A 24,334-nucleotide genomic window follows, 5' to 3' on the forward strand; every position below is an offset into this window, starting at 1 on the left:
GACGTGTATACACGTCTTCTCTAATAAATCTGCAGGGAGCCTTGGATGTGTATACACTTCTTTAGGTCCTTTTTAATGATATAAAACGGGTTTGGCCATCATGCCTTCCTCTGCGAACCTAGACATGTTTGGTGCATGCACACTGGCGTTCACTTCCTTATTTACAGCACGACTGTCTCTTTTCTCGAAATCTACGACGCTCTCCATGGTTTTGATCATTTCTGACATAACCAAGCATCTCGTTTGGAATATAAGCGCTTCTAAAGAGAGATCAGTTGTGACAGCGCAAGGCAGTAACAAAAGAAGATTATGTCTCCTGGTTTTGAGGTGTAATGGAAGGCGTTTTCAGAGTAAAATCTGCCTCATCTGCTTGGCACTATAGCGCCATTATTTTTGAAAAGATTCCGGCGCATTCATGGTCTCACTGTCAACAATCCTATCCAACCAAAACTAAACGGTGGCTAAAAGGTTAGGCAGACATAATCTTATATGCCGTATGTGCTTTTCCAAGATGATGCTAGCACAATGTCTATGCTTTAAGTATTCAGTCAAATTGAAGACTGCACACACGTCTGCCTTGACGTTATTGCAGTACCTAAATACACATAACAGTTACTTTAAAAAATAAATTAAGAATAAATCACACTTAGTGATTTTATCATGATGATCATGTATGCTTAAAGCAAACATGCTTAACACTCTAACTAACATGCAAAAACATGCTTAAAGAAAACATTAAAAGTCCATAGACTTGACTGCCACATGGCGTAATTTCTGAAAGCCAGACATTGGAGCGCCACTCAAGAATGACAACCGTCCTACTGTAGCATGCAATATCCACATGTACAGTAAGGTATACAAACACCATTCTCTGAGCCATTTCCTTACCTTTTTGTGCAGTTTCATTAGAAAGTTTCCGGGCTGAGTTGTGCAATGTGATAATGGACTGCGCTGCGGCTAGTTTCTCCTCCAGGCTCTTACAGGCTCGTTTCTTCTCCTTCAGGGCCTTCTGGAGAGTCTCCAACTGAGCCTGAACATTATTCTGTGGAATTTCCTTGGCCTGCTGCACTGTCCGTTGAGCCACAATCTCCTCTCGGTGGTCCAACAGCTCTTCTAAGGACGTCTGAAGTTCAGAGATCCTCTGGGAGTGATCGGCGAAGGCCTTGTGGAGGAGGCAGAGGTTTTGATGAAGCTGGGTGTCCCTTACTAGACCTTCCCTCTCCTCTAGGGCTCTCTGGAGCCTGTCTAGATGTTGCCTCAGCTCAGAGCCGGTCTGGGCGGTGGCAGTATGATTAGTGCAATATGCCGTCAGAGAGGCCACAGCGCATTCTGCCGCATTGAGACAGTCGGACAGAGACTCCTTCTGAATTAAACTGATATTTATAGGGCTTCCCACTTTCCCATTTAGTCCCTCTGACTCCTCTTTTCCAACTCCAGTATTGATGGAGCCATGCTGTGTGGCAGTGGCCTCTGCACCTCTCAGTAGTCTCTCCTGCAGCTCAGCATTGAGTCTATTCTGCTCCCAGAGCGCCTCCTGCAGGGAATCTGCCTGTCGCTGCAGTTCATTGTGACGCCCCAGAGGATCTGCCGGTCCGGCCTCTGGGCTGCTCCCCTCCAGAGAGGTACTGACCTGTCGGAGAGCAGTTTCTAACCTCAAACACAGCTCATGGGTGTCTGCGTTGTTTTCTGGGCTGTCGGAAGAATACGTAGACGCACCGAGTGAAGAGATGGCTTTTTCTGCCATGTTCAAACACTCAATCAGCTGGCTGTTGAGTGTCTCCTTCTCCTGTAAGTCCTGCTGGAGTTCCATGCATTGCCTCTGGAGAGCAGCATCTGAGACAACAATGCCAGAAGCTGTACCTGAACCAGAGTCTGACCCGAGTCCACCCTGGCTGTCCAGGGTGCAGGCGGTCAGATATTGAATCTTGGAGTCTGCAGCCTCTAAGGCCGACTGGTACCGATGGTTGAGCTGGTCCTTCTCCTGGAGCTGCGCATGGAGGTCCTCAAACTCGCCCAGCTGCTCCTCTAGCCTGTTTATCAGAGCCTCCTTCTCCTGGCACTCCTGGTGAAGAAGAGCCAGCTGGAGACGTGAATCTGTCTGGGTCTGAGTCTGTGTGCATTCTGAGCTGGCGTCAGACAGTGCTGGACTGCTGGTTCTGAGATCAGCACCAGGGGAAGTGATGAGACGGCCTGCGTCATTCCGGTTCTGCCCGGTCCCACAGAGATGATCCAGATGGATGTGATGAAGTGGGTCAGGATTCAAAAGGTCTGAGCCCTGTCTCGACTGCTGCTTTGCAGACACTCTGCTACCGCTGTCCTCCGTTCTGTGTTTCACAAGGACTGGCAAGCGAGATCTGACACCAGCCTACGAAAGGCAAACGAGTCGATATTACATTTTGTTATACCAGGGCGAGACTTTTCTAAAATAACATTTACCGTAATATCTTTGGCAATGATAGAGACCTTGTAAGTAAGCTTTCTGACAGTGCATTATCTCTTACTTAAATGTAGTGAATACCAACTTACCCCATGCCTTGTAACGTGCTGTGGATGCTCGATGTGTAACTGGCTTTTAGTTTGTCGACTCTCCAGCTCCTTGTTGACGCTGGTGACATGAAAGTCTGGCACTTCACCAGAGTTCCTCTCCAGCTGCTCCTTTAAGAACTTGATGACCTTTCGGTGACCTTTTGCCTCCGCCCGGAGCCTATCCACCGTCTTCTTCAGGTCACCGTGGACGTCGCAGATGTCCCCTGATGTCCCTGAGCCCTGGATGTCCCCTGATGTCCCTGAGCCCTGGATGTCCCCTGACGTCCCTGAGCCCTGGATGTCCCCTGACATCCCTGAACCCTGGATGTCCTCTGACGTCCCTGAGCCCTGGATGTCACCTAATGTCCCTGAGCAGTGGACGTCACCGGATGTCCCTGAACCCTGGATGTCCCCTGACGTCCCTGAGCCCTGGATGTCCCCTGACGTCCCTGAGCCCTGGATGTCACCTAATGTCCCTGAGCAGTGGACGTCACCGGATGTCCCTGAGCCCTGGATGTCCCCTGATGTCCCCGAGCCGTGGACGTCACCGATGTCCCCCGACGTCCCCGAGCCGTCAGCGCTCTCTTTCTCTTTATATTCTTGAGATTGTCCTTCCTTCAGGAGACCTCTCAGCTCCACATTCTCTGACTTCAGTCGGAGCAGCTCCTCCCTGCAGGACAGTTCAGTCAGTTAAAGGGAAAAATAGCCAACATTCAGTCAATATATATATGTTGCACGTTCAGGTGATTTGCGACCTTGCAACGTAATGCTCGTCTTACAAGAATATATATCAAAATGGTATCTGTAAATAACTGTTCTAATACAAACAGAGACATATTTCTCCAGCATACCTAAAGCCGGAGGCCGATGTCACTCCACAGTCGGCCAGAACAGATCTAAACAATGTTCTCTCTCTGTTCTCCTCCTCAACGTCTCTCCTGGAACCGTCCACGGTGTCATTGTGATGGTTGCCTTGCTCTGCATTCTGGTCACAATCTGCATCAACAATATGTTTTGCAGACCCCACCTAAAAAGGAAACATGTTACCATCCACTAAACCAGTGGTTTTCAACCCTTTTTGTATCAAGGCCCATAATGTATTTGAACATTTGAACCACGGACCACCATTTGATTAGATTTAGCCTCGCAGACTTTGAACTTTTAATATTTTTTTGGCAAACGATCAATAAAACAATTATTCTGCAATTGTGTAGACTTCTTGTAAATTAAGTAATGCAGATGTTTAACAATAATGTAACTCTTGAAAGCGTAAAATGATTTCATTTTACACTCTCAAGAGTTAAAAATCTCTAGGGGTCCATTTGTTTACCAACTCTCCATCATTTAGCTGGGGACCACCTGGAACCCCCTTAACCCATTTTGGGCGGGAACCCCTTTTGGTGTTAGCATTATGTTATGCTTCAGCTATTGAAAAATAGCAGATCTACAAGCTCATAGCTACGAGCTTGTAGGTCTGCTATTTTTGAAAAACCGAAGAACCACTGACATAGAAACATAGCTTTTTCAGAAAACTGTCAGGATGTAGAAGATTTTTTTTTAAATCTGATCTCAGGTCAAAATGGGATCACAGGTGGTCCCTGGACCACTGGTTGAAAACCACTGCACTAATGGGTCCTCACCCGTTGTTTTGGGAAACACTGGTCCATTTCATACCTGTTCCAGTGCGATATCTGTCTGGCTCTGTTTGTCCCTCCCAGAATGGTACAGCCTTTGGTTCCTCCTCTCTAGCTGCTAGAGAGTAATGGGATGGGAGGTGAGGGTGACACACATGGCTTTGTAAAAGAAAAGTCAATGACGCAACAGAATCCATAACAGATGCACAGATGCACGGCGACATCAGAATGGTGTGATGTGTCTAATGTGGCATGATGGGGAAAAGAAACACAATTTCATGGGACAAAGAGAAAGGAAAACAGGGAGTTGTTAGGAGAGGCGGAGAAAAGAGAACATCTGCTACATACAAACAAGGCATTGGTTAGAAACAGGACATGTATAGTATAATGGATAAGATAGGCATTAGAAGGAGACAAGACACTCTAATACACGCATAGGTGAAGGTCAAAGGCTTAAGAGGTTAGAAAGAAGGAAGTAGAACAGGATATGATCCAGACAGGAGCAGGATGTGACCCAGACAACTATTAAGGTTTCAAGTATGTATTCTATTTAATGCATATAGAGACAGAAAATGCATATAGAGACAGAAAAAAACAATACAGAGTTGCTATATAAATAAAGATTTGAAAGAGGAATGTTAAGTTCCACATTCTACTGAGGGCAGATTGTGTGGGCTCTAACCTGTATCCCAGGACTTGTGTGGACCAGGTTTGGGTCGTCTCTGCTGAATGGGTCATTAGTTGACCTCTCGGACGGCGATGGCCTTCTTTGCAGATCCATATTCAGCGCCTGCAGTTTGCTAATATACTCCTGTAGCTCCAGAATCTACAGTAGGGCATAGAATAACTACATTTAATACATGTATTCACAACCATCCTCATTGTCACTAAATATTAACTAATTTACCGCCAACAGCACCCTCTGGTGGTGGCTCAGGGCGCCATCCAGTCATTTAATAGGCATCTAATTCTGAAAGCCGTTTCACTCAGAAACCAAGAATCAGGAAGTGAAAATCCGCTGTGTAACATGTCCCGCGATTGTCATTTAATCCACTCGAAACATACTTTTTGTAACCAAGGATCATATCGTTTAGAGAAATGAGCCGCAAATCAAGCTTCTTTTGACCCAAAAAGAAGAATGAGAGAAATTACCATTCTAAAAACTGCGTTCCCACAGACAGCAGAAGACAGTGGATTTTTCATTTCCGCTGGCGTCATCGACGTGGAGAAACGGCGTGGAGTTAAAGACAGATACAGTAGCATTACCGTATTAAACCCTTAAGGCCCATATACTTTGTCATACAACAGTGAAAGTAGGCAATCTACAAGCTCACAACCCATTGCGTAGTAGGAGTTTGTAGAGCTCCCTAGCATCACTATTCTGAGGTGAATATAATGGACAGAGGTCTACAAGCGCGCATTGTGACCATGTAGTTCGGCTATTTTCAGTGAAGAGGTTTTGTGTAGGGGTACAAAAGGACAGGACCAAGTATAGCCTTGGTATAGTCAATAAAGTATATAGGGTTTAAATTGTAAATGTATTTAGTTTTTCACCTATAATGATGATGGGATGCCAGGTGGTTAAAATGTAAGAGCTCACCTTCTGTCGGAGCTCCTGTGCAGAGAGCTCAGACAAGCCACCATCCAGTCCCTCGCCCACACAAATGCTCATGTAGGACGTCTGGTCTGCTATGAAGCTCCAAATGTCACCTAAGAGACATAGAAGAACTGGTCACAGACTAAAACAATATGCCTGAGATATTTAAAATGCATGGCATCCTAAATAATTTGAGAGAACTGAGGCACCTAACCAGGGTTCAATCCCCGGGCGAGTCATACCAAACTATGAAAATGGTACGCAATGCCATCCAGGTTTGTTTAAGTTCCTGTGACATACTAGCGTTGTGTGTACAACTGTACATCAAGCTGCCTCACACTCACACTAACACTATGGACATTTGGGCCACATGGCTCAAGACTGTTTAACCACGTAAGATTTTCTACCTGAGGATTAATATTCAGTGTTAGTACCAGTGTCATTAGCTCCTCCTACTCCCCCTCCTTGGTTCTGGATAGCTCCCAGACGGGACTGTAGAGAAGTGTTCCATCGCTGAGCGTCTTCCAGCTGATGCCTCATGCTCTCCAGCTCTCTGGGATCCACCACGGCCACACCTGAACAAAATATGCAATGTCACCAATGTGCGCCAATGGGCTACATGCACACACGCCATTTTGGAAAGAACTTGGGCCCCTTCCCTATACTTCCTTCACAGGTATCACCGATGATACTAACGAAGGCTCTGTTCCATTCTGGTCAAACAGAGTCAGGGGTGCTGCTATTGTGCATGTTGGCTCACTGTGGAGCCAACATGCACAATGGGCCTCAAAGTGTCCTTGAGTGGGTTCCAAATGGCCCCGTACGGGTGAGTAACTCTCAGAGTTATAGGGCTCCTTGAAATTAAAAAGTTTGAGAACCACTGCACATTAAATGGAACAGAACCTTAATTAGTATCATCGTTAACACCTATGAAGGAAGTTGAGAAGCGGCCCGGGAGTACTAGGAAGAGTTATTCTGTGTGCATAGTATATAGGCCATTGTTTCTAGCCCTGCCGATAGAGGTACGGAAAACAAAGATGTCCCACATACAGTACAGTGGTTTGTGGTGGTCCAGTCAATGGAATATGGATATGTAATTATAGAATCAAGATTTGAGTCTGAGGAATGGGATCAGACATGTTTAGAAAACCGATTAAGAATAGTCCAGCACGACATGGTCATCTAGAATCTAGATGAAGTGAGACGGTGGGTTCAAATGGAGAGCTCGCTCTTTATAACTAGCTACATGTATGTACCCTCTTGTCATATGAGCAGGAATGTCAGTAAATGTTATGCGAGTCACAGTCACAGACAGTTAGTTACAGATGACCTATTTATATTGTACACGTGGTTAACATTAGACGTGGGCTGAGGTAGAGCGGATTTATTTCATAGTACAAACTGTTGTGCATGAACACACGTACAGGCTCACAACTGAAGTGGTTTGGCATACAGCCTGATTTATCGACATCACCAAACAAAAACACATAATGGCGGCCGTATGGATTACAGAAGTAAACAAGCGTGTAATTCTGTAACTTTGCCACACTGAAAAAATACTTACAAATGACTGTGTAGTGTGTCAATATAATAATTAATATTATTTGGGGGGGGAAAGCTATATTTTTTAATCCACACCTTTTTATCTCTTATTTTCCTTTCACAGTGAAAACAATCCATGATAATCCCTTATCATGGATTAATCCATGCAGGTGATTGGATGATGTAGAAAGCAACAGGTGAGAAGACAAGTACGATGAACCAGTGTTGATTTTGACAGCAAATTTAGATTTTAGTCTTAGTCATAGTCTCTTGAATAGTTTTAGTCATCATAGCTTAGTTTCCATTTAGATTTGGTCAAACGTAACTTGATTTACAGGTCGTTTTAAATGCCAGTCCCCATCAGCAGCACATGTGTCTACTGTACCTTCTCTGAGCTGAGCTCTTTGGATCTCTCTCTCCAAGTCGTCTCTCAGCTCCTCGTTGGTTTTGATGCCGTCCTCCAACTGCTGCCTGAGAAGCTGAACCGCTGTCAGCTCCAGCTGCAAGGCATGGAGACGCTGGGCACTGCAGTGCGCACGTGTGCACACACACACACACACACACACACACACACACACACCAAGTCAATTCAATGGGCTTTACAATTGAAAGTCAGAATCTCCAATAAATCAATTTCTATGTACCAATAATACGCGATGCAGATCGCAGTGCAGGAATACACACAATGATTAGTCTTTAGGGTGGGTTGTGTACCATTTGATATCCTTCTCTTATCACAGCAGAAAATCTTGCTGCTGTGTTTGCACATTGTTGTACTTTGCCATGCAGATATGAGAGTTTAGTTGTTTTTTTTAATCATTAGTCGTGTTTTCAAAATCTCTGTGGGTAATTGCAATCTGTGGGAAGTATGTGTCTCTGATGTCTTGGTACAGTGGACAGATGGTTAGGAAAATGTAGCTCAGTTTCCACTTAGACAAGTTTCTAGCAGCCATACCTGTCTTGTTCCTTGACGGTTCTGACTAGGCTGGAGTAGAGCTGCTGCTCGGCCCTCAGGGCTCTGTTCAGGGCCTCATGCTCTTCCTGCAGGGAGGTCACGTTTGGTAGCGCCTGGGAGACAGAATTATCAAGGCCAGCATGGGGAGTCAGAATTATCAAGGCCAGCATGGGGAGACAGAATTATCAAGGCCAGCATGGGGAGACAGAATTATCAAGGCCAGCATGGGGAGTCAGAATTATCAAGGCCAGCATGGGGAGTCAGAATTATCAATGCCAGCATGGGGAGTCAGAATTATCAAGGCCAGCATGGGGAGACAGAATTATCAAGGCCAGCATGGGGAGACAGAATTATCAAGGCCAGCATGGGGAGACAGAATTATCAAGGCCAGCATGGGGAGACAGAATTATCAAGGCCAGCATGGGGAGACAGAATTATCAAGGCCAGCATGTGGAGACAGAATTATCAAGGCCAGCATGGGGAGACAGAATTATCAAGGCCAGCATGGGGAGACAGAATTATCAAGGCCAGCATGGGGAGACAGAATTATCAATGCCAGCATGGGGAGTCAGAATTACCAAGGCCAGCATTTTTACTGTCTAGACATTTCATTGGATTTCTCCTTATTAGTAGTAGTGCAGAGTAATTACTGTTCCCTGGATTCAGTTTGATTTTGGTTATCGTATAGAATGTAATCATCATTTTAGTTTTCTGTGAATTGTACAAATACAGAATTTTAATAACTGCCTTCTGTAAAGAAACAACAACATTCAGGTTTTTATGTACCTCTTGTTGGCTATCTCCACCTATGATGGTTCTCTCTCTCTCAGGTAGACCAGGTAGTGATCTATCTATCCCAGCCCTGCAGGCCTGGTCGTGTGTTTGGCTGGCGTGACTGTCTCCTCTCTGGCCAAGACGTTGATGGAGGTCCTACCAGGAGACAGAAGAAGTCCTTTCAAAAGACAGCTACAGCAGGTCAACCATGTCAAATGTAGTGAGCAGAAGCACTCCTTGTCCTAAGCAGACAGTGTCTAAATGTAGGGGTGCAACAGTTAATTTGTGGTGGGTTTGAGATGGGGGGAGAACCTTTGTGTATGTCCTTATTTGTTTGTTCTGTGATATTGTATTGTTTCTTGTTGTATGTTATGCCTTGAGGACAACTCAAGGGACTTATCCTCTAGTGAAATTGCAAAATAAACTAAATCGATTATAAAACATTATGATCTACTGTACAAGTTCACAACACGTCGCATTGTGACCTTGTTGATCGGCAATGTCCCTTATTCTTGTGTAACACTGGTGTAAGATGACATAAAATAGGGCTTAAGTGGATAATCACAATTGAAGATCACTAAGAAGATAATCAATAGGTGCAGCCCTGTCTCAATGTGTGTGTGTGTGTGTGTGTGTGTGTGTGTGTGTGTGTGTGTGTGTGTGACTGACACACACTGACGTCTCTGTGAATGAGTGTTTTCTTACACTGATTATCTCATCCTTGGTTTCCAGTGTGGAGGTCAAGGACTCCAAGTTAGCAGCCTGACCTTTGTTGGTTCCCTCCAGTTCAGTTAACCTCGACTGAAGCTTTGCCAGCAAAATCTGCATATTAAAAAAAGATATCAGGTAGCAAGATTATAACAGAATGAACAGCACCAAGTAAAAATGAATTATGTAGATGAGAAGTAAATGGTTTGTTACTGACCTTCAGTTCATTTTCCCTCTTTAACAATTTGTTCAGTGCTTCCGTTTTCTGCATGAGCTCTTTTTTCAGGATGACAATGGTGTTCGTATTGAGTGGAATGTTCTCCATGTTATCTTCATTATTCCTTCTGGACAGATCAGCTTCGGAATCCACAAAAGAAGAAGAATTAAGAAAGTAAATTCACAAACTTTCAACCTGGTGTCAGTGTCTACTATTTTTGGCATGGCATTGTACATCGCAGTATAAAATAAAATAGGTCACAAGGTAAAACAAAATGTTTTGTTTTTCTAACAAGGTTCATGTTTTAGGTTATTAAATTATTTTTTTCATTTGCTGCCTTCATTCATTTTAGCATATCTTTCTAAAAAAAAGTGTCTAAATAGGCCTATGTATTTTTTTTTAAATGTAGGGTGATTTCTTTATTGTCAGAAATTTACTATAGTCCTACTAGACCCCAGGAAATGACATCTGGCCACAGTAGTTGTTTTATGTGTGTCCTAGGCTCAATCATCAGTTTGTCACCTCCTCCTTCACATTCAATAGACCCCGCAATCGGTGGTGGCCTGATGAAATTTACTGGGGTCTAGTAGGACTATAGTAAATAGTACTAACCAGTAAGACGCGCAAACGCAGGAAGCGAACGTACATATTTGGGTTTTGGACGTATAGCTGCTTTGGGGACTCCTTATATGGTTATGGCTGAGTCATGGTGACACAAATCACTCAGCTCCATATATGGGCACAAAAGCGGGACAGACAGACAGACAGACAGACAGACAGACAGACAGACAGACATGATCTGCTAGGTCTCATAGTAAGTGCTCACTGTGTTCGCAATAAAGAAATCACCGTAAAATTATGTTAAAAGAAATACATATAGCTACTTATTCCAATGCCCCCACCCCCCCTGTAAAAAAATAGCTAAAATCGTTAAAACAAAAGAAAGCAGCAAATGGGGAAAAAAATAACATTCACCCTTTGCTTTCTCTAATAACAACCTAAAACATGAACCTTGGTTGAAAATAAACAAAGTTAATACAATCAACCTCCACTTAGAAGGTACTAGGCTCAGGTGTCTTACCTCCACTTTCTACCAGCCTTTCCTGTAGGATCTGAATAGTGTGACGGAGCTCCAGGACTTGACTCATCTCCTCACTGTGCTGGCGTCTGTCCTGTCCCTGGCCATGAGCAAGCAGCTTCTGCACAATAGCAATGAAGAAAGAAGTGTCAAGAACAACAAGACGACAAGCGTGTAATACTGACGTGGCTCCACGTGGATCTCAGACCTCATGTGGCCCGTCTATGAGGTCAGCTACGTACATATCCAAGTCGACATATGACGTGATTTGGGCAAAGGGTTCAGCCCGATCCGACTACCATGCACTTCTTATAAAATGATGAAAGTGAAATACACCCAAACTCCTGGGGGACTCCGGGGGCAACGAAGCATAAACTGTAGGCTTTAATTGGTTAAGAAGGCATCCAAGTGATTCAAAGTCAACATTAAACGAAGGATTAATTGCGATGTGCTACATCTGTGGTTTGTGGTAGCGTTTTGTCATGCTCCCCACGCTGTGCGCTGTCTTCCAGCTGAGCGGGCAGGTCGCTCAGCCAGAAGGCAGCACTCAGTCCCCAGTGAACTCACGTTGACGAGGCTCTCTTTCTGTGCCAGCTGAGCTCTGAGATCGGCGCCTCCTTGGTGAGCCTCCTGGGCTGCAGTGGCACCGTGCTTCTCAGTGGTGGCGAGCCGCTGCTGCGTTTCACACAGCTGCCTTCTCAGCTCAGACAGCATGAGGTTGTAGTGTTCCGCAGACTCCTGGGAGAAACGAGAACAACGCAAGGAGAGTGAAAACAAGGCTGACTTGAGTGTGTAGATCAGGGCCGGGTGCCCACACTCTTTTGACTTTGGTGCGTCAACAAGACGCACTTGGAATGGGAAATAGAGGGAGTAAATGGAATTGGTAGGTTTGTTTTGTATATAACTTATATTATAAAGTGTTGTGCACAAACGTAAGTAGCATTACAAAGTACTGCATTGTGTGTGGGTTTGAGCTGACAAGCCCTTTTTATTGTCACTAAGTAAGTCACCTTACCAAAAATATTATTTTCTTTTTTCTTTGTTTAGTTTAGTTACATAATTAGTAGTTTGTGTGTAAATAAACGCTGGCGTCTCAGGAGGGAGAGTGGCCTCCTGGGAACTAGAAGGTTGCATCCCCAGCTCTCCTGTGGCTCCCGTTGAGCAGGTTGGTGACGTGTGAATATGTGTAAATGGGTGACTGTAATGCACATTGTAAAGCAGGATATAGATGCAAAAGAATATACATTATTAACGACTTTCAACCGGCCATCCTTATTTTAGGAACGTCCTCATAGGAAACATTGACAGGAATTGTCAACATTAAAGTACTATTGCCGTGGTTAAATTTACCTTGAGGAGTTGGTCTTTGCTGCCAATGGTTTTCAGCAGTCCTTCTACAGCACTCTCGTTATCGGCAACCAGCCTCTCTCTGACCTTCACAGCCTCAGCCAGCATAGCCTCTGTCACCTTTAACCTTTGACCCATCTGTTCAGCAAGGTCACGGGCCTGTGTCTGTGACTGGCTCAGCATCGCTGAAGCCATTTCCTGGATATGGACAAGGAGGGAAGATTAAGAAGCAAGCCATCAGCCATTCTCCACCTAAAAAGCAGTGTTGATTTTGACAGCAAATATTGATTTTAGTTTACTATTCAAAGTCTTTTTTCAATCCTTGAGTTTGACAGCAGTTTCCCTCGAAAACCGAGAGTCAGGAAGTGAATTATCGCTATTTAACTGGTCCCACGAATGCTATTTAATTCACCCAAAACATACATTTTGTAACCGGAGATCATATCATTTAGAGAAATGAGGCACAAATCAAGCTTGTTTGGAGCCAAAAAGAAGAATCAGAGATATTACTAAAAACTGTGTTCCCATAGACAGCTGAACACATTTGTGAACGGTAATCAATTTAAATTAAAATAGGCATCAAAAGGCGATGCCGGCGGGGAGTGCGTTTGGTCCACAAGGCGGCAAAAGGCGCAATGTATTAGTTGAATAGTTGAAAAACACAAAACTAAATTGTTCTTTCACCTCCATGTCCTTGGTCTTTCCCTGTAAGGAGAGCTGTAGTTGGTTGATGATGGAGTCTTTCTCCCTTAGCGCTCGGTTCAGGTTCTCCTCCACATCTTGCTTGGCTCTTTGAAGGTTCTTCAGTGTATTGACAAGGTGCTGCAACTCCACATCCTTCTCCTTGATCAGACTGTCAAAACTCTGGTGAAAGAGACAAACAGAGAAAGTTGAAGACAGAGAAGACGCATGGGTAGGAAGTTGGACCTTGTGACATAAAGTCAGACTTGGGACAAAACCGGCTTTGTAAAAAGTTGTTTTAAGAGGGGAAACAAATCTGTGTAAACGAATCTGGGTTAAAATTGCAAATTTGCAATTGCGTACTTTGAAATGTACACTACTACATACAGTATGATTATTGACAGGAAATAATTCCAGCAGACTTGCTGCTAGTGTGCGATTTGTTTGTGTGCATGAGTGCAATGTAAACATTACAAAGTTGCTGGAATCTTAAATGTACAACACAACACTCACTTGGATATTGTACAGTGGAGTTTATCTTGATGCTATATCAATGTGACGTTTCTGTGGAGATGCACTCATGGTAACTCCATGCCATGTTGCATTTCACACTAACACACGGATATCACAATACAGTATTTCATCTTGACAATAGATAGTCATGTTTTTATATTGTGAAATTTCCCTGCACAATATTTAATGCCCCCCTTAATAAATTGTACTGAAAAAAACAAATACACATCAAATAATTCATCTCTATGAAATATTCTGGTAAAGTCTCGGCTCACATTGATGGTTTCCTCATTGTGAGAGAGCAGATTGTTGAGTCTCTCCAGGTCTCTCTCCTTCTCCCTCAGACACAGCTGGAGCTGGTGGATCTCGTTGTCCTTCTCCTCGATGGCAGCAAACTTGTCATCCAGAGCTTGCTGTAGGAGAACAGAGGAACATCAGCATCAAAGAGAAGTCATTTGGGGGAGGCAATGGGACGGATAACAGCTGTGAGGTGCAGACATGCCTCTAGAGCCTTCTCCTTCTCCTTCAAGCGTTCCCGAAGCTTGGAGAGCGCGACATCATTTCCTCCTGGGACCTTGCTGTGCTCAACGTCTCTGAGCAGGTTCATGTACTCCTGAAAATGTACGGATAAATACAAAAACAAAAGGGAAGGGAAACGCAATGTTAAAAGCCCTATAAATATACTAATTATATTAAAATGTAGTTTACCTGGTACATATCTGCCAAACCACAAAAAAGCTCAGGAACTTATTTCAACTGCTACAGAGTATAAAACGAGTCCTTTCCGATTATGTTTTTGAAACTGCCGGTACAAAGTGTATGGAGGTAAGGTGGTATAACTGTCTACATCACTAACTTTGGAAAAGTAATTGACCAATAGATATTTGTGTACCAACTTGTTTACAATACTAGGAACATAAACATTTTAACGTGTGATACTCTCTCCTCCACTCTGAGCCACTTGAGGCTAATAAAATGAGCAAGGAAAAAGATTGTTCTGGTATATGGTAGGTCATGTTTCACATCGATATCTACCGATCTATCATGTTATGTCACCTGCAACTGTTGTTCCTTTGCAGTCAGACTGGAGGTCAGGCGCTGGATGGTAACCTCCTGGGCCTGTAGAGTTCTCTTGTTCTGGTCTAGAAGTTCCTGGTAATGCTGCTCCAGAGAACTCTTCTCCTCCCCAATCTCCCCACCCAGCTTCTTCAACTGGTTCTGCATGTCCTGGACACAACAACATGTAGGTAGATATTATTGTAGCATACCTGAAAACACAACCCAATTCTTACAGGAATGTCCCTATATTTAACTCTCTCATGGCCCGATAGGTGATTTCATGCACAAACTACCCAGCCTGATTCACTGAGTCACTCCACCCTGGTCTCTAATCAACCCTCTAAGACATCCATATTCTCACTGCCACGCGCGCGCACGACGCGCATGTATACTCGTCCCATTCAGTGAAAACAGAAAAAGAGTATATTTTAGATGTAGACTTTTGATGACCTTTTGTATTTCATAGTTTATTATGAGCTATGAATTAAACAAATGAATTGCACTAATAAAGATTATATATCTTTATTAGTATAATATATAATATATTATATAGTATAATATAAAAGATTTGCACATCCTTTATTCTATTTTTTTATATTCATCTGTAGTGTGGGGTTATATGGGGCGAGGGGAGAACCTCCCTCTTTATCACAGCCTAATGTTGGCAGGTATGATTTTAAGTAACCATCATTTAATCATGACATAACTAAAGCTGTTTAATGACAATTGTTCTGTTGAAAATATGTCTTATTTCTTTTGTATCTGAAAGTACTTGTCAAAGCACTCCCTTGGCCAAGTACACGTACACTGGAATTATCTCATTTTGGGCGAGAACCCCTTTTGGTTAGCATTATGTTATGCTTTAGCTATTGAAAAATAGCAGATCTACAAGCTCATAGCGCGCCACAGAGTGGCACGCTACGAGCTTGTAGGTCTGCTATTTTTGAAAAATCGAAGAACGGCTGACATAGAAACATAGCTTTTTCAGAAAACTGTCAGGATGTAGAAGACATTTTTAGAATCTGATCTCAGGTCAACATGGGTTTAATGCCGTCGGACTTACATTAAGTGCTTTGTCTCCTTTCTTCTTCAGCTGCTGAAGGTCTTCCAGCTCCAACTCCAGCTGCTCCTTGGCTTGCTGCAGGTCCTGCAGCTCCTGTTCCCTCCTGGCCAGGGAGCGCTGCAGCTTCTGCTGCAGGTCAGCCAGCTCCTGCTCCCTCCTGGCCAGGGAGCGCTGCAGCTTCTGGGCCCACATCGTTGCGTTGTGGTGCTCCCCCTGGAGCTCTGCCAGCCTGCTCTGGTTCTCCATCAGCATCGTCTGCTGCTCCTCTGCTCCCTGCGCTCAAAATAGTTGGATATTATTTTTCATGAAAAAGATTGTCAAGGTGTCTGTGAATGTGACACGTCGCTGTGTCATAGAGATGCACAATATAATCAGTTAGCGGTATCGGAATCAGCCATACCGGCCATACAAATACCATGTTGGTATCAGATCGGTCTCAAAATAATCCAGATTATTTTCACAGATATTGATGACACAATAATAATGTGGCCATCAATGGCTGAATTCTACATATAAATTGTGTACTCGTCTCATTCAGTAGTGAAAACAGACACTTGGAAAAAGAGTATATTGATTGATTGATTGATTGAATAGGCTACTTTATTAACAGGCTTTGGGCCAAGCCCCTAGGGTCTAGCCTTGTTTCCATTGTGATCCTTGTCATTGTGATATTGTATAATATCAGAAATGGGTATTGGCAGATACAGTATAACCCTGCAAATAATGGGAGATCGGATACCGTTCATAATTTCATAGTCGTGCACCCCTAGTGTGTGCATCATGCATGGCTTGACACAGGAGAACCTGAAAGGGTTGAAAGGTAATAGACTGGCCTGGTATTTCTGCAGCTGAGCTTTGTGTGCCGCCTCTCTGGCCTTGGTCAGAGCTTCATCCCTGTCCTCAATTTCATGACACAGCTCTGAAATCTGTGGAACCACACACAACTCATGGATTAGTGTGATTCAAGGTTCGACAGCGTTGATTTGACAAGATATTCATAATAATATAAAAAAGGGAAGTAGTGGATAATTGCTAAACAATTTAGTAAACAGATATTTATAATAAATGTGCAATAAAGAGCATCAACTTGTACATAAATATATTAGTGCAAGTACAGTATGTGCAAACTAACATCAGTACATTAGGAATTAAGGATGTTTACAGATTGGAGAGGGGGGCCTCATGCCTGAAGTGATTTATATTTGGTTGTGCAGCGTGACGCACATCTGAAAATAGCATTCCTACAAGCTCACAGCGCATCACATTTTGAGCTTGTAGATCTGCTATTTTTTGTGCACAACTCTGGCAGTGCACGCAACTCATTTAACCCATATTAGATCTGAGGATGCATCTGTGTCACCTAAGCACCTTACAGCCAAAATAATGTAAACTTTAGCACTACAAGCTTGTAGATCTGCTCTTTTTGAAAGATTGTGAAAACGGGTGCAAATCTTTGAATATATTAGTTTACAGCGAACGTCTTTAACTCATATCTTTGCATCTGGGGGGGTCCCTGGAACAACATATTTTCAGATGGGGTCGGTGGTCAATTACAAATAATGTTTGGGTCCTTGACATGAAATATGGGTTTTTCAGAAAACTGTTATGACATTTTGTAGAATCTGGTCTCAGGTCTTAATTGGTTAAATAAGACTTCAGGCTTATGGAATTATGTAACACAGCAAGAGGTCATGGCAGATAGTGATGAATTATCATGTCATAATTATCATAGTAAAGCTTGCAGACAATTCAATTGTGGCTGTAATTGGTTACATTATGTAGCCTACTGTTAATGGCCAAACATTGATTAATATTCCCATTATTAAAATATCCTCACCTCTTTTTCCTTTTCTTTGAGGACGTGAGTGAGCCCTTGTATGGTCTTATCCCGTTTCAGAGCATTTTTCTTCTCTGAACTGAAATCATTCTCCTTCTCCTCCAACTTACCAGACAGCGTCTGATAACACAGAAGAGGTTTAAATGTAATTAATGTATAGGATTTAACTGTAAAATTACAGTTAGACAATGGCAGCAATTTCAATTAAGACTATTTCCCTCCAAATACCTTGCTCTGGCTCTGTGCCTCCTCTAGTGTTCTTATCAGATTCTCATTGGTGCTTTTTATTGTGTTGAGCTCTTCATTTAGCATCTTACTGGTGGACTCCAACCGTCTGATCTCACTCTGCTTTTCAGGAAAAACAGAACACACAAATCACATAGAAAGAGATACATTTTCCAATAATACCTGCCACTCTGTGTTTAATCACTTAATTTCACTCATTTTATACTTCCGTCGTGCGATGGAGTTGCATAAAAACTGCCAATCTACAAGCTCACAACACGGTTTAAAGAAGAATGTTGCCTATAACGTCATGTCCAAAGCCGAGACGCCAGGATGAAAGTGTTCAAAGACAATAAAGCTAATAAACCTATTATGGGCTGTTGGGTTTGCCTCTCATAAATCTACCTCCACTCTGACGTCGGAGTGTTCATCATCGAATTCCTCAGTGAGATCATGCAGGTCCAGGAACTCCCACTCCGCTGCTCTGCGTCTGAGCTTGGCCTGAACGTTGCAGCGGCTCGTGGGTATGTGCTCAGGAGGACCTGGGCAACGCAAGACAGGAATACGGCTCTCAGGAGGTGCAGAGATTCGCCGTCTGGAGATACAGCGCAGCGACTGAATCAGGTCAGAGATCACAGAGGGTCGTCTTGATGAGCTGCAGAGGAGGTTTCTGCCTGGATCGTTAGAGGCGCCGTCTCTAGCCACACACTTCCTGGTCTCCCGGGGCTGTCGTTTGGGTAAAGTCTGAGCGGCTGAGGGGGCGTCGGAGGCAAAATCTCGATTGAGAGGCTGCAGGGATGTGGAGTGGCCTTTGAACGCAGGGTTTATAATGGTGTCCTTGCGGTGGATCAGGTAATGGTATGCGCTCTGGGAATGGTGGGGTGCTGCTTGGAGTCCAAGGGTCTTCACGGGGCCACCCAGCCTCGGCCCCGATCCACGCTTTTGACTCCTGAGTGCTGAACACCCTCGAAATGACCCCTTAAACTCAATTCTGTCCAGATTTACGAACCTTCTGATACGATTTACCTTCGGCTGCTGCTGTCTTTCTGAGGCAAGCTGACCCACAGCCAATGGGAGAGAAACCAATACCCTATCTCCCGTTCCTGAAACCGGGTTGTTTTTGTAGTACAAGTGGCAGAGGCAATTTGTCAATAGTTTTTTTTCGGCCCGGAGCTTTTGGACGTAGGCATTATGTTCGTCTTGCAGCCAACTGATGGTAACGTCACAGTCCATTACCTTGTCCAACTGATACACACACTTCCCACACAGGAACTCTCCACGTCCATCACGAGTTACTTCCCAGCCCAATACATGGGACAAGATGACCTGCAGCTTCCTCTTGGCAGCCGAGCTGAAGATCCAGCGGCACTGGCTGCCAGTCAGTCGAACCCCACACACGCGACATGGTTCCCTCATCTCCTTGGATCACCCACTTACATTACAGTACAAAAAATAGGTTCCAAAAAGTCTCCCCTCTCACATGCCAACTGTCCACTGTTTCCTGGTCAACCTGTCAGTCATGGAATAGCCGCCTAAATTATAATATTGTCTGCATGCGTCAGCGAGTGAGTGGAGAAGGACCGAGTTCGTACTGGCTAAGGACAGCACCATAAGCTGTAATAATCCCCACACCCACCTCTTTTCTACTCGATTTTCATGCATTCAATCAGGCCAAATCCCCTGGAACTGCTACAGTGATCTTTATTATGGCTGATGCCAGTGTCCATAATCCCCCTATAAACCCACATTAAGCGACAGAATTATTTTGTTTACTCATGAATGGAGGTCCAGTCACAGACGGTTAACCGAAGGGCAAATGTTCAAAGTCTTTCATTTGTTTTACAATCACAAATCATGAAACTGTTTTGCGAGCCATTTTCTCTACATTCATACGGCTTAAGTGGTTAAAGGGCCACTTCACCCCTTTTATTGTAATGATTTTAGGACAAGAAACACATTCCTGGGGTTTAAGGTGTGTTTTAGATATTTTAGTCGTGACGCAAAATGTGTCATGCAAATATGGTCTCACTTCCTTCCTTCCTTTCTGAACCCTAGTCAAACACACACACTTGATTATTTTTCTGGCCATAGGGTGCCAATTTCATACTGTGTCACTGTTATCTACTACAGATAATATTAACATTGAGTGTCTGGAGTTTCTTCCAGCGGTGAAATGTCCCTTCAGGTGTCATGATCTGCCATCCTGGGCAGGTGGTGCAGAAGCTTCATTCAGCAGCATGCCAGCCTTCACCCTGCCTGGTGCATTCAGGTCATCACGCCAGACCCTCATTGAGTTGAGTTTTTTCTTCTGGTGAGATACCTTAAGAGGGCCATCGCTGATGTCATCGCTAGGGACACATGCATCAGTAAGCAGGAACTGGGGATGGCAATGAAGGACCGGAAAGTCTGGCGTGGCATTGTGAAATCCATGATCTCGACCGCGGTCGAAAAATGATGATGATGATGATGAAGAGGGCCAGACAATCAAGTGCTGTCTGGCCCTCTTTGGCCTCTCTATTGGGGGCTTTTCTCCCTTTACCTCACTCGTATATTGTACTTACTGGGTCCTCACAGCCATGTTTGTGAATGCCATCTGTTTACCACACAGATGGCATTTGCTGAGAGACATTGGCAGGTTGAACAGATTCCCCCCCCCCCCCCCACAACACAGATGATGACGACCATGAATAGCTCTCAACACAACTGTATTCTACCAGCTTGGTAATCCAGTCTTAATCACTTTCAACCTGGCGTCCTAGGCAAACATTTCCAAAATAGTAAAAGATTTAGGAAATTTGCTACTATTTTGAGTAGATTATTTTTCTTACTTTTCTTACAATATATAGGGTCACTCGGTCAGTATAGGGTTTAATAGGTGAACAGTGTGACCCCTCTGTAAATCAGCATAAATCACTATGCCTCCAACCATTTTTATTTTCAGAATCCTATGTAATGGGTTCCCATCCGACAACATGGCAGAGAGAGCGACAGAAGAAGCTCCCATTAGCTCTACATAACACAAAATGCATTGTCAGACAGATTTAGGTTAGGGCAAATCACTATTGTGTGTGGTCAGCGCCAAGAGTGTATCAATCAAATTATGACACAAAATAATAATTAATTACCTGATGGTCCCTTTGTGTCTTGTCCCCGTCACAGGTCATCTTATCCCTCAGGGCCTGTGGGGGGGGGGGGGGGGGGGGGGGAATAGACACATCAAATCCTATACAAGCCATATCAGCCCCAATTAATCACGGGCCACTGCAGGATAGATAAAGATCTGCTCTGACATCCTTGTCTGGCTTGACAAAGCCAACAACACACAGGAAAATAAATATGTCCATATAAGTCAGTCTGAATATATTTCAGACATATTCTTCTGTGCATTTGTGCCTTTATCCAAGGCGCTTTACAGAGATTGTGCAATACATTCACCCATTCACACACACACACACACACACACACACACACACACACACACGATGATGGAGGAAACCATAAAAGGCACCAACCTGCACATCAGGAGCAATAAGGAGTTCAGAGTCTTGCTCAAGGACACTGCGACACTAACTCTGGGGGAGCCCGTGTTTGAACTGGGAACCTTGCGATTCCTATCCGGTCACTCTACCCCTGAGGCACTGCCGCCCGGATTCAACATATTTGCCTTTGTATACTGCAGTAGAAATAATAATTATAATAATGTTGTTGGGAATCTTGGGATATTTTCTACAGTACATTTGCATAGCCACATACATATAATGTGTCATCCTAACTATTTACCCACTCAGCTATGGCTGCAACTGTCAGAAAGTGCATCGTGCCAACTCGTCTAATGACATGGTGAGTTGAGTTGTTGACCATCAATTTCAACACTCAGATTTGAATAGGCTAAAACAGAAGATAAATGATGTACGTACCTGGAGTTCCTGGTCTTTCTCAGCAACCAGAGTGGAGAGTTGTCGGACATGATCAGAGGATGGTGCATCGGTGCCCTGATCACCACTATGCTTCTGTTCCATTCTAACTTGCTGCTTTTTTAAAGAGATCCTGAGCTGCTCGATGATACTGGGGTAAACAAAAAAAGGAGCTTCATCAACTAGTGATTCTCAACGGTTCTTTTCAAGGACCCCCAGTCTGATATGCAATAGGCCACGGACACCCATTTGATACAATTTGTTATCTCTGGGACCCCAGTCTACACTGTAAAACCCTCAGTGTTAATTTAACTCAGAGTGTACAAAGATTGTTAATTTGTAGCAAATGATTTGGTTCCATTTGCACTCTCTCTCTGAGTTACAGATCTGTAAAGGTCGGGGGCCTGCTGGCCTAGTGGTCAAGGCGCATGCCACATATAGGCTATGGCCCGCGTTGTGTGTTCGAGTCCCATTCATGACGACCCTTTGCTGCATGTCTCTCCCCTTTTCTCTCTCCTTCTTACCTGTCTATCTTCACTTGAAACTATCAATAAAGGCAAAAAGCCAAAAAACAAAACAAAAGATATGTACAGTAAAGGTCGATTTGGACCCCTGGTGGTCCCCTCACATGACATTGAAAACCAGTGCATTTAACGGCTTTCAACCTGACGTCAACGTTTCAAACCTTTCTGTATGACTATGAACAGGCCTTTAAGGTACATGGGGTGTCCTGTGGTCTTACTTGTCTTTGTCCTGCAGGGCCTGCTGGACATCGCGGTCTATGCTCGGGGCAGGACTGAGAGTACCAGATACACCCAGAGCCAGGAGCTGCTTCTCCATGTTCATGTTCTTCACTTTCCCCTGCTCAGCGATGGCGGCCATCTTCTCAACCTCCTGCTCTGCCGTTTGCAGTTGCTGCCAGAGAAAAGCAAAGACTAAATGAAACTACTCATGAAAACAGTGGTGAAACTTGGTGATTGTTTGCGTTAGTTCACAAATCACAACGTGTCTCATTGTGTCATGTTGTGAGCTTGTTGATCTGCTATTTGATCTTCACAAAACCGCGTACTACGCAAATACATTAAGCATATCATCGATGTTGGGCGGAAACCATCAGTGTTTTTCGGGACGAGTATCGGAGCGAATGTCGGAGCACGGGAAAAAGATATCGACCTCACGTAATGTCAATCACGTTTGCACACTGCCGCCGAATATTGCATCGATTTTATCAGTTTTCACAGCTGTCTTTCACCCTTTGAGCAGTGCCCCTTCTCTGCTTTGAAGTTGATCATCTCGTCTAAGTACTTTATATAAAGTCTGAGTGGGTGTGAAAATAGGCAGGATGGATCCTATACAGTTATTACTTAATGACAGGCTCTTACTTTTCAATGGTTAAATATTTATAAAACCCACACAGACAGTCACTTCCAACCTGCTGTACCGATTTTGGGCATGTTTGTCAAGATTGCAGATTAAAAAATATGAAAAGAGTATGAAAAAAGAGGAAATATGGAGATACCAGGTTTTTGCACAACAGCAATGATATACGTATACCTGGGCTATTTTTTTGAGTTTTCGCCTATATAGTCTCATTAGACTGACATGTCCAAAATAGCGATGCCAGCAGTGGGAAGACATCTGTGTCATTTTAGATTTGAGCTCAAAGGCATGACGTTTTTAAGACATTTGTAGATTGGGCCTCGGGTCTTAACTGTTATTTTTTTTATCCCACGATTTTGTAACCCATTTTTCACCCCTGTGTCAATCATCTAATGTGATCCTGGGCTCTACACACCCTCCACCAACCTAGTCCCCATATATGGGGGACAAGGGGAGAGCAACAGACTTGAACTCATGCTTCCTTCATGCCTGAGTGTCCAAGTTGCTCCTTTACACCTGACAGGGGGAGTTTCCCTGGTTGGACGTAGCGTGTGGAGGTCTTAACGGTTATTATGTTAATGGTGCATCAGATTCATTCAGCCTGAATCCTCACCTGTTGTAGGTCACCTATCTTCTTGTTGAACGTGTCCCGGAGGGCAGCCATCTCTCTGTGGTACTGATCTCTCCAACGCTGGGGATCTCCTGCCTCTCGACCAGCGAGACTCTCCAACGCTTTCCTTGCAACGTGCAAACAAATGGTCAAAGTTAGTTCTTCTGCATGTTTTCATCTTTGACTCGATGACATCTGTACTTCTCCATGATCTTGAACATTCTGTTGACTATCGTTAGAGAGATACCAGAACGCACTAAATACTATATAATATGAAATTATATCCCATTATGAGCCCTAAAACCACTAAAGACCGCATGTGCGCACGTGCACTGCACAGAGGATTTGGGATTTCTGCCGTTTCTACCATGGAAGCAAGCGGTGGCTAGCGACAGACACTAAAATAGGATACAAATACTGTTCATTCTGGATTAATGCTCTTTTATCAGATCTCGTGATCTCATCTATGGCTACTTGTGCATAATCAAATCAATCTCATTTTCACGTTCATGGCATCAAGTTAATTGACAAAAGTTACTTAATTAAATTTAGACTTTAAGTCCTCCCAGTGAAGTCGCCACGACTCACCAGCCACATGACCAACTACAGGTGTTATCAATGACAGTGATTACACAATGTGATGCGAGGGGAGACACTGGGAATGTGCATAACGA

The 24,334-nt window shown here is 43.9% G+C and overlaps 1 protein-coding gene across 6 annotated transcripts in view; it reads right to left on the reverse strand.

Moving 5' to 3' along the window:
• cdk5rap2 (CDK5 regulatory subunit associated protein 2) overlaps positions 1-24,334 on the reverse strand; it is a 55,990-nt gene that overhangs the window by 25,093 nt on the left and 6,563 nt on the right. For 4 of the 6 annotated variants that reach the window (XM_080756703.1, XM_080756704.1, XM_080756700.1 and 1 more), the window contains exons 6-32: positions 23,664-23,787; positions 22,413-22,585; positions 21,674-21,821; positions 20,882-20,935; positions 17,760-17,879; positions 17,532-17,651; positions 16,528-16,620; positions 15,695-15,967; positions 14,629-14,799; positions 14,075-14,185; positions 13,848-13,985; positions 13,063-13,242; positions 12,382-12,576; positions 11,599-11,769; positions 11,035-11,152; positions 9,954-10,093; positions 9,734-9,850; positions 9,041-9,184; positions 8,255-8,367; positions 7,685-7,824; positions 6,192-6,332; positions 5,761-5,870; positions 4,843-4,986; positions 4,201-4,278; positions 3,378-3,553; positions 2,527-3,196; positions 889-2,365 (exon numbers count right to left, since the gene is read on the reverse strand). In XM_080756703.1, coding sequence (XP_080612829.1) covers positions 889-2,365; positions 2,527-3,196; positions 3,378-3,553; positions 4,201-4,278; positions 4,843-4,986; positions 5,761-5,870; positions 6,192-6,332; positions 7,685-7,824; positions 8,255-8,367; positions 9,041-9,184; positions 9,734-9,850; positions 9,954-10,093; positions 11,035-11,152; positions 11,599-11,769; positions 12,382-12,576; positions 13,063-13,242; positions 13,848-13,985; positions 14,075-14,185; positions 14,629-14,799; positions 15,695-15,967; positions 16,528-16,620; positions 17,532-17,651; positions 17,760-17,879; positions 20,882-20,935; positions 21,674-21,821; positions 22,413-22,585; positions 23,664-23,787 — 5,639 coding nt within the window. The remainder of the gene's footprint in view (positions 1-888; positions 2,366-2,526; positions 3,197-3,377; positions 3,554-4,200; positions 4,279-4,842; positions 4,987-5,760; positions 5,871-6,191; positions 6,333-7,684; positions 7,825-8,254; positions 8,368-9,040; positions 9,185-9,733; positions 9,851-9,953; positions 10,094-11,034; positions 11,153-11,598; positions 11,770-12,381; positions 12,577-13,062; positions 13,243-13,847; positions 13,986-14,074; positions 14,186-14,628; positions 14,800-15,694; positions 15,968-16,527; positions 16,621-17,531; positions 17,652-17,759; positions 17,880-20,881; positions 20,936-21,673; positions 21,822-22,412; positions 22,586-23,663; positions 23,788-24,334) is intronic. The other 2 variants (XM_080756701.1, XM_080756702.1) reach the window with 2 other exon arrangements.

This window comes from Protomyctophum bolini (assembly GCF_963924005.1).
Source record: "Protomyctophum bolini genome assembly, chromosome: 22".
In the NCBI taxonomy this organism is placed as follows: Eukaryota; Metazoa; Chordata; class Actinopteri; order Myctophiformes; family Myctophidae; genus Protomyctophum; species Protomyctophum bolini.